The sequence below is a fragment of the Biomphalaria glabrata genome, chromosome 12, assembly GCF_947242115.1.
Source record: "Biomphalaria glabrata chromosome 12, xgBioGlab47.1, whole genome shotgun sequence".
NCBI lineage: Eukaryota > Metazoa > Mollusca > Gastropoda > Planorbidae > Biomphalaria > Biomphalaria glabrata.
Window position 1 is genome coordinate 35,270,794 of NC_074722.1, and position 15,120 is coordinate 35,285,913.

Here is a 15,120-nt window from a genome sequence, read left to right on the forward strand (position 1 = left end):
GAGCGTTTTCTATGACCACCTAGCGAGCGCTTTCGTTCGCTTAGTAGGCCATACAAGAGTCGTTTAGGGATGCAGCGGTCTTCCATTCTGCAGAAAACCAAAATATACATCGGTGCTCTACATTTAATGCTTTCAGATGTATTCCAAAGATACTATTACTACTCTATAATATTAATACTTTTTTTTTCAATTTTTTTTTTAATAAAACGATCAGATACATGTAGATCTATTTAGATCCAGAGCTCTCAGTAATTTTTCACTACAGAACGAATTCATTTGGTGTTTCTTGGTATTTAGGTTAACTAGCATTAAGCGGAAGTGAATTTTAATGTGATATATTTAAATTTTGTTCGATGGGCATCTAAACCAAATCTAGTCTAGATCTGTATTTTATTTGTTTTAATTAAATAATATGAATATAGAAATCAAATCTACAATTAATCTTTTTTTTTTCATAGATTCTGCTTTACATTCTCAGCTTTTCTCGCTCTATATCATGTGGTTGCTATCACGTGACTTAAGGCGTCAAAATGGCAGCCTCTTTCAAATAAATTTTGTTCAACAACAGTTACTCTCAAAACAATTATTAGTCTATTATACACGATGCTACTCATATACATTAGAATGAATAATTTCAGACGGCATATGCTTTTTATACCATATCAGTTCTTAGTATTTTTCCCTTGTTTAATAAACACGAAGAATGGATTCTAGTAGATTTAATTAACGTTATTTATTATTATAATAATTTAAATAATAATATTTATTTATAATAATTTTATTATTATTAAAAATATTTCCAAAAAATCCAGTCAATTATCGTCAGACTACTGTGGAAGCTGAGGTAAGAAGTTGACTCTGGTTGTTGCAATAGTCAATAGTGAAAGTAGTTTTAGCTGTTAGTGTTAGAAATCAATTACTCTGTAAAGTTAGGATTGGTTTGTAACACTAACAGTTTGTTACAGTAGGTACTAGTCTACTAGTACTACTACTACTAGTAGGCCCTACTATGTCATAACTATGTTACTATGTATGATACTGTATGTTAGTATGTACACTAGACTAGACTCTTGAGTTAACTTAAGTTAAAGTTTTTAAGTCAAGAATACTTCTTATAATACATCATCCCACTGGCACTAGTCCTACCTAGTCTTAATAGAAAAATAAATAGATTTATCTCACCTCTCCATCTTTAAAAAAGGGAATTGTAAATAAGACTTGAACTGGATCTAGATCTATTATCATCTATCAATGCTTGCAATCACTATAAAAAATAAACTAAGTGTAAGTCTATGTTATCATCTAGATCAGGGGTGGGCAACATTTTTGTTTCGAGGGTCACATAAAAAAAAATTGGGAATGGCAGGCTGCATATGACATACAACTTAGAGAGATACTCTAGCTATCTGTGTAGAATGTCTTTTAATTAATTCATATTTACACTGTATTATATTCACATTTCTTTTTTTTTTCCACACTCCACATTAAGGAATTACAACAAAGTTAGTAATTTTTTTAACCAATTTTATGATTTTTTTTCAAATTGCTGTGTTGTCTTTTTATATTAAAATATCCTCACAAATATACAGTTGTACTTAATGTGCAGTATTTTACTTTTTACACTCATGCATAATGTTCCGGAACTGTTGAACTAGCTTACTAGTTGTTACCCTTGTGACTGCTGTCAAATTACAGTCAGTCAAAATCGACCAGTAATAATACTTGTTTAGTTTCCACAAAATAAAATGCTTGTTCACTGAATGAGACAATATATATGTTCCGGAAGTTAAATTTCGGGACGAGCGAAACTTGCCCTTGTGAAGAATCACCAGAGAATGCTGACCATGTCCTTCAATGGTGCATTCTAAATCAAGAGACTTAAACAAGACTTTGGCCCCAAAACCCTCCTATAGAACCAAAACTATTCAGATATAAGATTACTGTTCTGAACCCTATTTTACAAAGAGAATTAGATGAATTACAGAAATGGGAATCAAATTGGAGCATGTCTTTCCACCCAGAAAAATGTCAGTTGTTAAGAGTAACAAAAAAACTAAAACAAATTAATTCCACTTATCTTATTCATGGCAAACCAGTAACACAGACTAAAAACGCAAAATACCTAGGTGTTATAATAAATGAAAAACTGTCATGGAATCCACATATTGATGAAACTACAAAAAAATCAAACAAAGCATTAGGATTTATTAAAAGAAATTTCTATAAATCAAATAAGAACATAAAACTAAAATGTTATTTAACCTTGGTTAGGCCAATAATAGAATATGCATCCTCTGTTTGGGACCCCTCAACTCAAGAAAACATTAAGAAACTAGAACAGACACAAAATAGAGCAGTGCGATTCATAACAAACGAATATTCACATTTGACTAGAGTAACACCTTTAGTAAAATCGCTAAATTTAGAAAGCCTTCAGGACAGAAGGCTCAAAAGTAAGTTAGCAATAATACATAAAACACTGAACCATAATCTTCAAATACAAAAACAAAATTTAATAAAATACTCTGAAAGACACAAAGATAAAGGCACATTCCTCGTCCCATATGCTAGGACAAATTTGTACAAATACTCCTTCTTCCCTAGTGCTATTAGAGCATGGAATGGGTTGCCTGAGCTAGCCAGGAAAACCAGTGACTTGGCAGAATTTAAGTCATTGGTTAATATGCATGACTAAATGCATGACGCGTAGGACGTAATCATCTTCTTTTTTGAAGTAACGTCTGTATTATATAAGATAAGATAAGATAAGAACATGTAAAATGAGGATGAAGAAGAAGAAGAACAGATATATGTGTACACAAATAGTGTGAACAGCAGCAATTTTTTTCAAGTGTGGACATACAGCTTCTGGCACCCATAAGACTCCCCTGGAAGTACTGACTGGAACTTCTCTTTGCTTGGAGATATGTCCTGTGGAACTGAATCAGCTTCTGCGCTAAATGGTGATCTGATGGTATTGAAAACTGGTTCTTGATGTCTTAAAATTTGCTTTTATAAATTGCACAATTAAGAATTCTAAATAAGTGTTGTACTTTTAATCATTTCACTAGAAATAGTTTCACCTTTCAGCAAAGGAAAATGACAAAAACTGTTTTCTTTTGCTTGCTTATAGAAATGAGAAAGCCTTGTTTGAAAAGATTTAACACACATTTACATTTCATATGCAAAAAAACACCCATCTCAGCAGAAATTATAAAACACATGAAATCTATCTTCCACTCTTCATTAGAAATATTGGTAACAAAGTCACAGTCAATGTCCTTCAAGTACCAATACAATTTCTTCCTTGAGATTTTATGTTGTTCTCAGTTGACTTGCCCATGCTAAGTTAGCGGATACATTGGGTTATTTGTTCCCAAATAGGAAATACCTGTGGTTAACACCCCTAGCTCTAATAAGTTCGATTACTTTGTCATTTTGATCAATAATACATTGACATTTTATGCAGCTTTGTGCAAACTTTCCTGTTGAGAATTTATGGTAGGGATATTTTTTCATATAAAAAAAACAAACTTTTTTACTCAGTCAAATGTCGAACTCCATAAGTTGTTACACTTGCCATCTTATTCCAAGCCTAACCAACATTCAACACAGTTCTTCATAGCATTGAATAAATACTGACCAGAAATTGTGTCTTAGACTGAGTGTATTGATGTCTAGCCAATAAGCATAATCTTTGTTTACTTGAAACTTTTTATAATGAGACAGTTTGGATAATTTATATGGATATTATTTTTAATATATTTGCTTTTTAATCTCTATATTCTGTGGGCACACCTGATTTCTGTAGGTGTCAGCGGGCCGCATAAAACACTTCCGCAGGCTGCATGTGACCCGTGGGCCATAATTTGCCCACCCCTGATCTAGATCTATCAATGCTATCAAAAATGAACTAAGTCTATCATTAGTTTTATCACTGCCTGGTTGTGTGGTCATCCTCTGCTGTCCTCCAGAAGGTTTGAGCTAGGGTGTTACTCCTGTTAACTGTTATAATTTTCATTTCTAAACTTATAAAACCAATAAATCTTTCATTTATTACCTAGATTTATTCATCTAGATCTATAAGTTATTTACAGCTAAAAAAAAAATAAAAGAAGACTTAAGGTTCGTCATAGGTGAACATGTTCTCTCAACAAGAGAAACATCCTTAACTCTTTCAGTGTGGCGTTACTCTCAGAGAATAACTTCGTTATTAGAGCATGTACTAGTTGCCTGAGCAAGCCAGGAAAATCAATGACTTGGCAGAATATGATTCATTGGTTAGCATGCATAACTAGATAAACCTAGGAACACGCATAGGGCATAATTATCTTTTTTTTTTTAAATTAAGGTCTGTAGGTATTTTATAAGATAAGTATAGAAAAGTACTATTCACATATAATTGTTCACCCTTGCAGATGTAAATACTTTTTTTTATTCTTTATTTTTTTAAACATTTACTAATTCTATGGTTTGTGAATTTTGTGTATGTTCTAGCTTTTTTTCTAATTTTAGCTTCAAATAACTCATGCTTTTATATCATTTTAGGCCAACCATAATAAAAAACTGTGGATGAGGTTGTTTTTTTTTTTGTGTTCAAAGGCCAAAACAATTAATAATAATGTCTCTGTCAAAAGGCATGTCAATAGCAGAAAGAATAACAAAGCGATGAACAATTTTTCAATCATTCTTTGCTAGCTTAAAATTGTCTCAATTCATGCTTTTTATTGTCCTAACTTTAAGTAAATTCTCATGTCAACATTTTTCTATTACCAATTCTACTACAGAAGGGATTGATTTTTATCATTTTATGGTACATATTTTTTTTATTTGAATATTTTTTTTTTCCTTTTTCCTCTCAATAACAAAAAAAAAGCCATTTTCATAAAGTAATCATGTTAAAAGGGGCATGGTGGCTGAGAGGTAGGGCACTTGGTTTCCAATCTGAAGGTTCTTCAGTTAAAATCTTGGTGAAGATTAGGATTTAGAATTTCAGTATGACATTAGTTGGGGAATAGTAAAGGCAGTTGGTTGTTGTGCTGGCCACATGACACCCTCATTAACTGTGTGCCACAGAAACAGATGACCTTTACATCATCCAGCTCATAGATTATAAGATCTGAAAGGGTTACTTTTTTTTTAATCATATCAATAAAGGATAAAATGTTTCTTTATCTTTCACAGGGTTATCTATAAATGGCCATTTAAGTGTCACAAAGAAGACACTGTCATACTGATTGTGGAGTCCGGTGCATGTCTCAGTAATTATCATGTCAGAGTCTGAATCCCATTCGGAGGAAAGTGCAGAGATTGTATTTTCTAACTCAGAAGATTCCGATTCAGAAGATACTCACCATGAAACAGTAAACTTTAAGAAAAAAGGGAGACCACCAGTTAGTCCTGTTCAAAGTGAAAAAGAGGCGTCCTCAGATGAATCTCAGAAAGAATGTAGCAGAAGTGGGAAGAGAGCATTTCAACCAAAGGTTAAAATAAAAACACTGACAATAGACGGTCAGTTGGTCTATTTCTGTAAAATATGTGATAAAATTTTCACCAGAAGAAAGGACAAACTAAATCATGAGCTGGCACACAGTGGAGAGTCCGTACTTACTTGCAACGAGTGCGGTAAAGAGTATTTGCATGAGTCGAGCCTAGCCTCGCATATGAGAACGCATGACGGCGATCCTCTTTTCATGTGCGACCTGTGCCCGAAAATGTTTGCCCAAAGCCACCATTTAAAAAGTCACATTCTCTCTCACTCAGAGCCGACCAGTTTTGTTTGCAAGACCTGCTATATGGAGTTTGCTACTGTCTCTGACTTGAACCATCATTGTAGGATTCAGATCAAGATGGAGATGCTGAAGCATTTGTGCAAACTGTGCAAGGTCTACATGTGTAGGAGTCACAGCCTCCCTTGCGAGAAAAGACTGCATGCTTTTATTTGCACGGCATGCAATGAATTTTTCTACACAAACAAAAAATTAAAGATTCATATGAAAAAGTTTGCTCATTTCTCTACTGAGCGACCCAAATGTATTGCGCCGTTACAAGAATATGAGTTATATCCCTTGAAGGTGTCAGAGAACCTTAGAAAATTTACAACTCAGAAGGAAATTGAGGCAATGAAGAAAATGGAAAAAAATGAATTGTGCAAACAGAATCTGGTGGAAATTTCTGAAGATGAGATGCCATCCAAAAAATTTAAGTTGTCTGCTAGAAAAATATTTTTAGAAGAAGAACACTCCAGCACATCTATGCAAGACTCGGTGTCAGAAGTTAAACTTGAACTTGATTTGAAGTCACCCAATAAACACAGGAAGGTTAGTATAGTTTTGAAATAGCTATTGCAGACTTGGACTAAAAACATATTATTGAAAAGTCTATTTCTTGTGAAGTTGGTAGAGTTTCCATTTTAAAAATTCAGACATTAAATCTGTTTATGTCCTGGGCATTAGCTATAGTTGGAACAATGTTGCATACACAGCAGTTTGCCCCTCTTTACGCAGCTGATTTGTCTGAAGGAAATGCTGATGTCGATACAGTTTGCAGCATTGTAGGTTCTGCAAGAGGGTGGCATAGTCCTAACAAGCCCCTTCTGTCCATACTAACTGGTTTAGGCACCAGTTACTTGCCCCATTTTCTTGTCAGTGATAACAGTTCCGCTCGATCCGATATGTGAGACACACGTGAAGGCCAAGAATTGGACTGGTTGTAAGAGGCTATTTGAGATGCATGCCATTAGAGTTATTTTATAGTTAGTGGAGTGCTTAAATCCATTACCTCTTCCTACGAAAAACATTTTCAAAAGAACCACAGTATAACATTGTTATATTATACTTATGTGTATTTTTACAATGCCCAGGGTATGTTTAATAAACATAAATTCACACTAAAATATTTTGCATTAAATAAAGATTTTTTTGTATCACTCTAAGGGTAAGCCATATTGCAAGAAATGCAACAGATCCTTCAAGGACACGATGGAGCTAGAGCGTCACAAGGCTCAAGTTCACAATGAAAATGGCTCGGCACAAGCTGCACCGTTGTCCTGCAACACCGTGGACAAGCTGCACAATTGCCCAGTGTGTGGGGAAAATTTCTCTTGCTCTCTGCTGCTGACAAAACATTTAAAGAGTCACTCTGATGGCCTAATACACAAGTGTACTCAGTGTGGGAAAGGTTTCAAGCATAAGGTAATGCTAGAGGTCATGATCTCCCTTTTAACAATCAATATAATTACTTTTTTTTCACTAATAAAACTAAATAACAACCTTACTTTTACAAATCAATAATATAATCTTTTTCCTAGTCAATGATAACATTTCTCTTTTACTAGTTAATAGTAAAATCTTCCTTTTCTTAGTCAATAATATTTCACTTTTACTAGTCAATAGTAAAATCTTCCTTTTTCTAATCAATTATAAGATTTCCATTTTACTAATCAGTAATAAAATCTTTTTTTTTCTAGTCAAAAATATAATCAATTTTTTATTAGTCAATAACGTTTTCAGAGCTAGAATAGTGTAGCTTTGACCTAGACAGTAATATTTTCAAATTAAGCTTATGATCAATTGGTTATAGTTCCTATGTCAGCTTTACATAATAATGAATAATATAACATTCAATCATTTAATTTTTACCCCAGTCTAATGCAATCTTTTTTTGTTTGTTTGTTTCTTCTTAAAATATGTGTTCATCAGCAACTATTTCCATTTATTATTTTGTTGTTATTTTCAGATTCAGTTGTTACAACATCTACGGCTCCACTTGTCACAAGAAATGAATATGAAGGAAACAAAATTGGCTTCCTGTCTTGAAACTTCAGCCGTAAAAGGAGGGGAAGGCACTTTTAAGGTGATTACTTTTCTTTTTTTTTCTTCCTTCATCTTTTCTATGATCATTGCTGTGATGACTGATAATCTTAGATTTAGATCTGCTTCCAATTTAATGACCAACATTAAAATTAAACAACTGTGTAGTTTAACATTAGAATTATCAGCTCTTAATCATATGAAACAAGGATCCTTACTTTTTGATTTTTCAAATTATATCTTTACATTCATTAAAGTATTAGCGTAATATCCTTTGATCAAAGGAAATATATAGAGAACAGAAATTAAAGTTCCCCTTTCAGAGTTTGCTATCTATAAGGCAGATGATGTAATGGTCATCTATTTATGTGACCCATGATGTACAAGGGTGTCATGTGGCTAGCTCTATGACCAACTGCCTATACTTTTTCCCAACTAGAGATTCCAAAATGTATAAATCCCAGTCTTCACTAGGATTTGTACCCTTGACCCCCAGTTTGGGTGCCAATCTCTTTACCACTCAACTACTGCACCTTTTAGGAAATATACATAAAGTTCTATAATGTGTTGAATGTGTGACAGAGTGACCAAAGCCACCTAGAGATTCCACCTATCAAAAGGGCTTGAGTTCAAAACCCAAGTTGTATTTCCTGAGTTCCTTAAGACAGCATGGAAACCAGATACCCCCCTTCCCCCAACATGTCCACTAAAGAGATTATACCATTGCACACTGAACATTTCACATGTCCACTAAAGAGATTATACCTTCTGCACACTGAACATTTCACATGTCCACTAAAGAGATGATACCATTGCACACTGAACATTTCACTTGTCCACTAAAGAGATGATACCATTGCACACTGAACATTTCACTTGTCCACTAAAGAGATGATACCATTGCACACTGAACATTTCACTTGTCCACTAAAGAGATTATACCTTCTGCACACTGAACATTTCACATGTCCACTAAAGAAAAGAGATTATACCTTCTGCACACTGAACATTTCGTAAGCATGAAAGATGCACCATTTAAAAAAAATTATGCCAAAAAAAAAAAAAAAAAAGAAATGTGCTGGTGAAACTTATTCATTTTGTTTCAAACTCAAAAAAAATAACAAACACAACAATTACTGTTACTAAACAAAACATTCTCAATATGATGTAAATGTTTTAAATTTTTTGTTTGTTTTAGCTGTGATGTTATTCCCAAAACTCAATTTTATTTTCACATTTTCTCCTCAGTGTCACCTCTGCAACAGAAATTTCCCTTTTCATTTCCAGCTGTTGAACCACCTTCAAATACATAATAAATGTTCTATCTGTCATAAGACCTTTGCCACCAAACACTATCTTCAGCGGCATCTCCAGGTGCACATCAGGCAGGGCTTGGACGTGGACATAAGCATGGTGGAAGGAGAGCCGATGACTGATCTCTCCAACCTTGACCTGGACAAGGCTTTTCCAGGATGTGAATATTCTCAGAATTCAACAGTTTCATCTTGCGATCCAGGATTTGCTATGAATGAGAAAAGAAGCTTTGATGCGGAGAGCCTTATGAATCCTGCTTTCAAATTGGTTAGCTCTCAACATATAAAGAATGAACCACATCAAGAGTCCGACTCTGACTCAGAAAACAGTAGCTGCTCTTACATGACTAGAGATTCTGAGAGGAGCGACCCATTTAGGTTCTCTTCAGATGAGTCAAACTCATTTAAGACCATGATGGCCAAAGAAAGGAGAAGATTGAAGCGAAAATGGCTTCGGCTGTCAAAACAAATTCAGCCTCTGAAGAAACTGAAAGAGGAAGAAGATAAGTGTCATCCTGAATTGTACGATGAGAATGGAGAAGATGTCATGGACATGAAGGTCGAGTTGAACAGTGTCCAATCGGAAGTTGACAACGTCATGACAGTTTATGTTGATCTGACTCACATGAAGAAGCTGCTGGTCAAAATGAATGAGAATCTGCTCTGTGTTCCGCAGGAACATGTCTTACCACAAACTGTCATTAAAAGGGAACTTCCTGATGAAGTAGAACTCCGTGAGCCTGACATCCACATCTCTAAACCAGAAGAGGTTTCTATCCATGCACAAGCAACTATGTCAAATGTCAAAGTTGACATGATAAAGAGTCCAACCTGGTGTTTGGTAAATGAAGAGCAAAGAAACGAAACCAAAGTCTCAGATCGGCAAGTTTTGATTTCTCACAAACAGCACATGCAATATTTGAGTCCACCTTCCTCCAACCCTACAGAACCCAGTGGTTCAAACCTAGAAAAGTTAAAAGTGGCTTTTGAAGGTTCGTCGAAATATTTGCCCAGCCCTGGAATCCCATCATCATCTTCAACCTTTGCATACCATTCACAAGATCTAACTGGCACAATTACCCAAGTAAAACTGAGTGCTTTTTCACCATCTAAAAGTGATACTAAATGCAATGTTTCTTCAAATATCAATTCAAATGATAACACTATATCTTGTTTGGATTCATATCATCTAGATATTGATAGACCCTTAGTTATTGATATTCCATCAGATGAGACTAGCCCTAGAATTAAACCTCCTGCCAGTGTTGTCACACCTAGTAGCCACTCAGATTCTTATGGATTAACAGCGTTAGACCAAAGATTTGATTCACAACAACGCACTGAGGAGCAAAGAGCTTTTATGAATTCGTCTGTTCCAGGGACTAAAACTACAAGCTCAAACCTACATAATGCAAATACATTCAAAGATAAATCTTCAGTAAGCAGTCAAAACACATACCGAAACTCGGGTAATGCTGTAAGTTCATTTGTGCCTCTTAAGTCTGAGTCCACGAAAGTGACAGGACAGCTTCACACACACGCTAGCTTATCTGTGAGACAAGTTGAAAGTAAGCCGAAAGCTTTTTCTATACAGAATACTCAGAGTTCTTCTAGTAGTATACGCAACAGCCTGGGCAACAGTATTTATACTTCAGCGCACAAAACTCAGAGCACCTACACCACAGCCAACAACATTCAAAGCACCTTTACTAAATCTCTCACCCAAGGTACTTATATTACAACTCACAGCAGCCAGAGTCAGGGCAACTATGCTACAGCCCAGAACCAAGTTACTTGTGCTTCAACACAGAGCAGTCAGTGCCAGAGTACAGATACAGCACCCTACAACAGACAGGGTCAGGGGACTTTCTCTCTCAATGTGTCTTCCATATTTGATACCAATAACCCAATCCTACGAGATATGAACATGATGGATTTGGTCAGTCCCAATCAAAACAGTTCTTCAGCTGCTGGGCATTCTTCCAACTTGATAGGCTCGGCCTCCAACGTTCATAACTCTGCATTCAGCGTGATACAGCAAAACTCAATCCATCCTTTGGATTATCAGAACATTGCTTTATACCCTCAAAATGTTTCGGTGGCTGCTACAGGGCCTAGTGTAGGAATGAACCTGGGCATGATGGGAAACCAGTTTTCTGATGTATATCACCAAAATGTAGGCATTGCTAACATAGCAAGTAGCCAGTCGAATAGTTTAGTAACTGGAAATAATTTTGCTCTTCCATTACGAGACTCTCTTCCAAGAGAAAGTCTTCTTGGGAGTAACCTGAGCATAGTGCCTTCTCTCCACATTAATGGGCCGCTGTCCTTGAGCTCTGTACCTCACATGTCCTACGACCCTAATTTATTAGGTGTAGGGTCAATGGGATCATTAGATCCCACTGGGTTTTTGAGTTTAGGCGGCCCCCTTGTAAGCCTCCCTAATGGTCTGCCCATGAATATTTCATCCAACCCTGTCTTTGTAAACAGCTTTGGTGGCCCCAGCATTGGGTGCAGCCCGTTCCCTGGTGTGCAAGACCTGATGGCCAACTCGTCATCCTCTCTGGGTATTAATTTACTCAATTCTTCTGTCCTCGTTCCCAATGTGAATGGGTTTTTGCCAGGCCATTCTTTCCCCATGCTAAATAATTTCAACCCGGGGTATTTTACCCAATTTCCTTAACGTTAGACTGCCTATCATAGTAAAGACTCTCCAAAATAATCATTAAGTTTAGCAATCTTTGGTTTATATACCCTTTCAAAATATTTCTAGTATTCAAGCTGTTACTTTGTACAGTCTTGGATTAAAACTGTCTGCCTTTAGGATAGTTATTGTTTAGTCTGTTACTGACTGTGCTGTGTACCACAAGAACAAACCTATGCCCTGTGTGTGCTTATCATGAACCAATGCCACATGTGTTTGACTTAAACCTATGCCATGTGTGTGCTTATCATGAACCAATGCCACATTTTAAACCTATGCCCTGTGTGTGCTTATCATGAACCAATGCCACATGTGTTTGACTTAAACCTATGCCATGTGTGTGCTTATCATGAACCAATGCCACATTTTAAACCTATGCCATGTGTGTGCTTATCATGAACCAATGCCACATGTGTTTTTTGTCTTGAGTGTTATTTTTTTTCTTCATAAAACCTTTTGTAAAAATCAGAAATATATATATATTTTTATAATTTTTTGTAAACATTTACTAAAACACCACTTTACTAATTGGCATTTAAGTCACAAATAAAATGTATTTGACAAATATGCAAGAAGACTAACAATTTGAGTTCAAGAAGCAAACTGTTCAGTTTTGGGAAGTGCAACAAGAATGCATGTATCATCCTTCATTTCCATTTGTAATCTTATTAGCTTTAAATTTTGTTTTTCTTTTCCTCTTTGATAATTCTTTTCAGTAGGCTTTATTAACCAGAAAATCTTAATCAACCAGCGGTGGGCAATGGTTATTCCTGCCCTGGGGCTGCGTAGCCACTGGAAATACTGCATCCCTCCTTAATCTTAGGACTCAGACATATATATATGGTCTATTCTATTAACCCGAGAGGAAAGCAGCACATGATATCAAAGTAAACTCTTGGTTGCCAAGAGTTTCATTAAAAGTCACATTCTGTACAAATATTATTTTTTTTTTTACATCAAATATAGTTCACTGATAGTTGTAGTATGTTTTAAATAAAAAGTTAGAAACCTAAACCTAGACTCTCGGTCATGACCCTTCTCCCATCTTATTTTTTTTCTCATAACCACAATAACAAGTGGGGGGGCGCGGTGGTGGCATGGTTAAGCGCTTGGCTTTCGAACCTGAGGTCCTGGGTTCGAATCTCAGTGAAGACTGGGATTTTGAATTTCGGGATTTATAGGGCGCCCCTGAGTCCACCCAACTCTAATGGGTACCTGACTTTAGTTGGGGAAAGTAAAGGCGATTGGTCGGTGTCCTGGCCACATAACACCCTGCTCGTTAACCATTGGCCAAAGAAACAGATGACCTTAAAATCATCCGCCCCATAGATCGCAAGGTCTGAAGGGGACACTTTACTTTACAATCACAAGATGCGAGTGTTTTCATTTGTTGAATACAGCTTGAACTGAAGCACAACATGAATCTAAAATGGCATTCTACCATGGCACTTAAAGTTATATATTTTTTTTGTCTGTTGACTTTATTACTTATTTATTTTTTGTTTATTGTCTAATTTTTAAACCAATTCTTGTTTTTTTGTATTGTAGAGATGCTCATTTTGTTTACTTGGATTGTCAAACTGAATTGCCACAATTCATATCAGTTTTCAACTTTTATTGTAATGAGAAATCCACCAAATAATGATATTCATTCACGACTTTTTTTTTTTTTGCTTTCTGAGCTACAATGAGCAGCAACAAAGTTCTCCTACTCTGAAAGCATCTTTCTAAAGCTTTCTATAAAGTTTAATTCATTGTCTGTTTCCTTTTCTTTATTTATCTTAGGCTGCACACATTTTCTTGAACACTTCATCTTCTAAGAAGTTTTTAACTAAATGATCTGTTCACCATAGAGTTCCCCCCCCCCCCTTTTCTTTTTGTATTGATGAAGTTGAAGTTTTTTGTGTTTTGGGGGAGGTCTCAACCCTTGTAGGCGTATTATATTTTAGTTTATAAAAGTTGAAATAACTTCTTGTGAACAAAATGAAATATAACTTTTTATTACAATATATAAACAAATTCAACTTGAGAGGATATGAAATACACTTATATTTTAAACAAACGTAGCTCACAATTTAAACACTCTAGCATCCTGGACTTGTCTCTCCTTTTACATTTGGCAAATTTCTGTTTCATTATTCTCACTGCATAGCCTCCAACCAATCGCTAACTTCTTCTCACCGTCACCTTGGAGACATACACACACTCCATAACAGGCGTTATTTATTTTTTTCCCCCTATTTTTTGGTGTATGCAAATGTCAGAATTAACGTAGAATTGTTTTCATAAAAAGTTTAACAATGCTTAAAACTATGACTGTTTAACCTTTTTTTTAAAATTTGTTCTCTTGAAATTTGAACATTAAATAAATGTTGATAGGATTTGATCGCCCTATAGATAGCAAGTAATGGAATAGATTTTAATAATTCCTCATCTGTCTGCTTGTAAAAAAAAAATAATTTGTAAAATGTTTTACATGTTTCGGATGTTCCTTCAGAGTTGAAGATAGTTGACTTCTAGTCCAAACCTCCTGCAGGACGATGGGGGGAGTGGGCAGGGTTTAAACCAGGGGCCATCAATAAATCCAAAGGACAGTCCATCACGCAAACTGCTAGACCATTACTAGACACAGGTCCCCAAATGGCCAGAGACCTCAGATTTCAGTAATTCCCCATCTGTCAGCATTACTAGACCCATGGTCTGCAAGTAGCAAGAGACATTCACATTTTTTACCTTAATATGGAATTGAATATGGTGCTTGCAACACTAGCTAGCTCTAATTTTTCAAACCAATCAACTCCAGTACTAATAATAATTAATGTTGTTTTGAAGTTTTCATTTCAGTTTATTTTTTCTTAGACAACTGTACAAGTCCTATGTTTACATTTGTTTCTCCTCAATGTTTTCTGTACATAGTTTCTACAATAATTTTCTTTACATATGTACCACTGTATATATATTTACAAAGTATTACATTGTTGACTGCTATGTCAACAAGGGTTCGGGTCCTGTTTATTCACCACAATATGTAATGTAGTTCTCTGACATGCTTCTGTAATTTTTGTCCAACCGCCTGCAAAACTTGACTAGTCCATGTTGACTTTTATGTTACAAGGGTGTTACTAACATACAATGTACAAATGAATAATTATTTTTTTTAATGTCATTTTCTGGATTAGATAAATTTTTTTAGATTGTTTTGGAATTATGATTATGTATCTGGCCTAGATCCGTTTTTTTTTTTTTTTGTGAGCTTGTTTCAAATGTCACGTTAGCAAACTTCCACTGAAAT

At 35.3% G+C, this 15,120-nt stretch overlaps 1 protein-coding gene across 1 annotated transcript; it reads left to right on the forward strand.

The window, feature by feature from the left end:
- The first annotated feature begins 504 nt into the window (after positions 1 to 504).
- On the forward strand, positions 505 to 15,092 carry LOC106072644 (uncharacterized). Its single transcript, XM_056007040.1, has 5 exons — positions 505 to 844; positions 5,185 to 6,320; positions 6,936 to 7,193; positions 7,738 to 7,854; positions 9,060 to 15,092. The coding sequence occupies exons 2-5, from the start codon at positions 5,271 to 5,273 to the stop codon at positions 11,805 to 11,807; spliced, it is 4,173 nt and encodes a 1,390-aa protein (XP_055863015.1). The 5' UTR covers positions 505 to 844; positions 5,185 to 5,270; the 3' UTR covers positions 11,808 to 15,092.
- Positions 15,093 to 15,120: the final 28 nt, after the last annotated feature.

Bases quoted from the DNA above. Each gene is read 5' to 3' on its own strand.
- LOC106072644 (XM_056007040.1), top strand. From the start codon at position 5,271: ATGTCAGAGTCTGAATCCCATTCGGAGGAAAGTGCAGAGATTGTATTT. The intron at 7,194-7,737 runs GTAATGCTAGAG...TGTTATTTTCAG, and splicing joins GGAAAGGTTTCAAGCATAAG to ATTCAGTTGTTACAACATCT. The intron at 7,855-9,059 runs GTGATTACTTTT...TTTTCTCCTCAG, and splicing joins GAGGGGAAGGCACTTTTAAG to TGTCACCTCTGCAACAGAAA.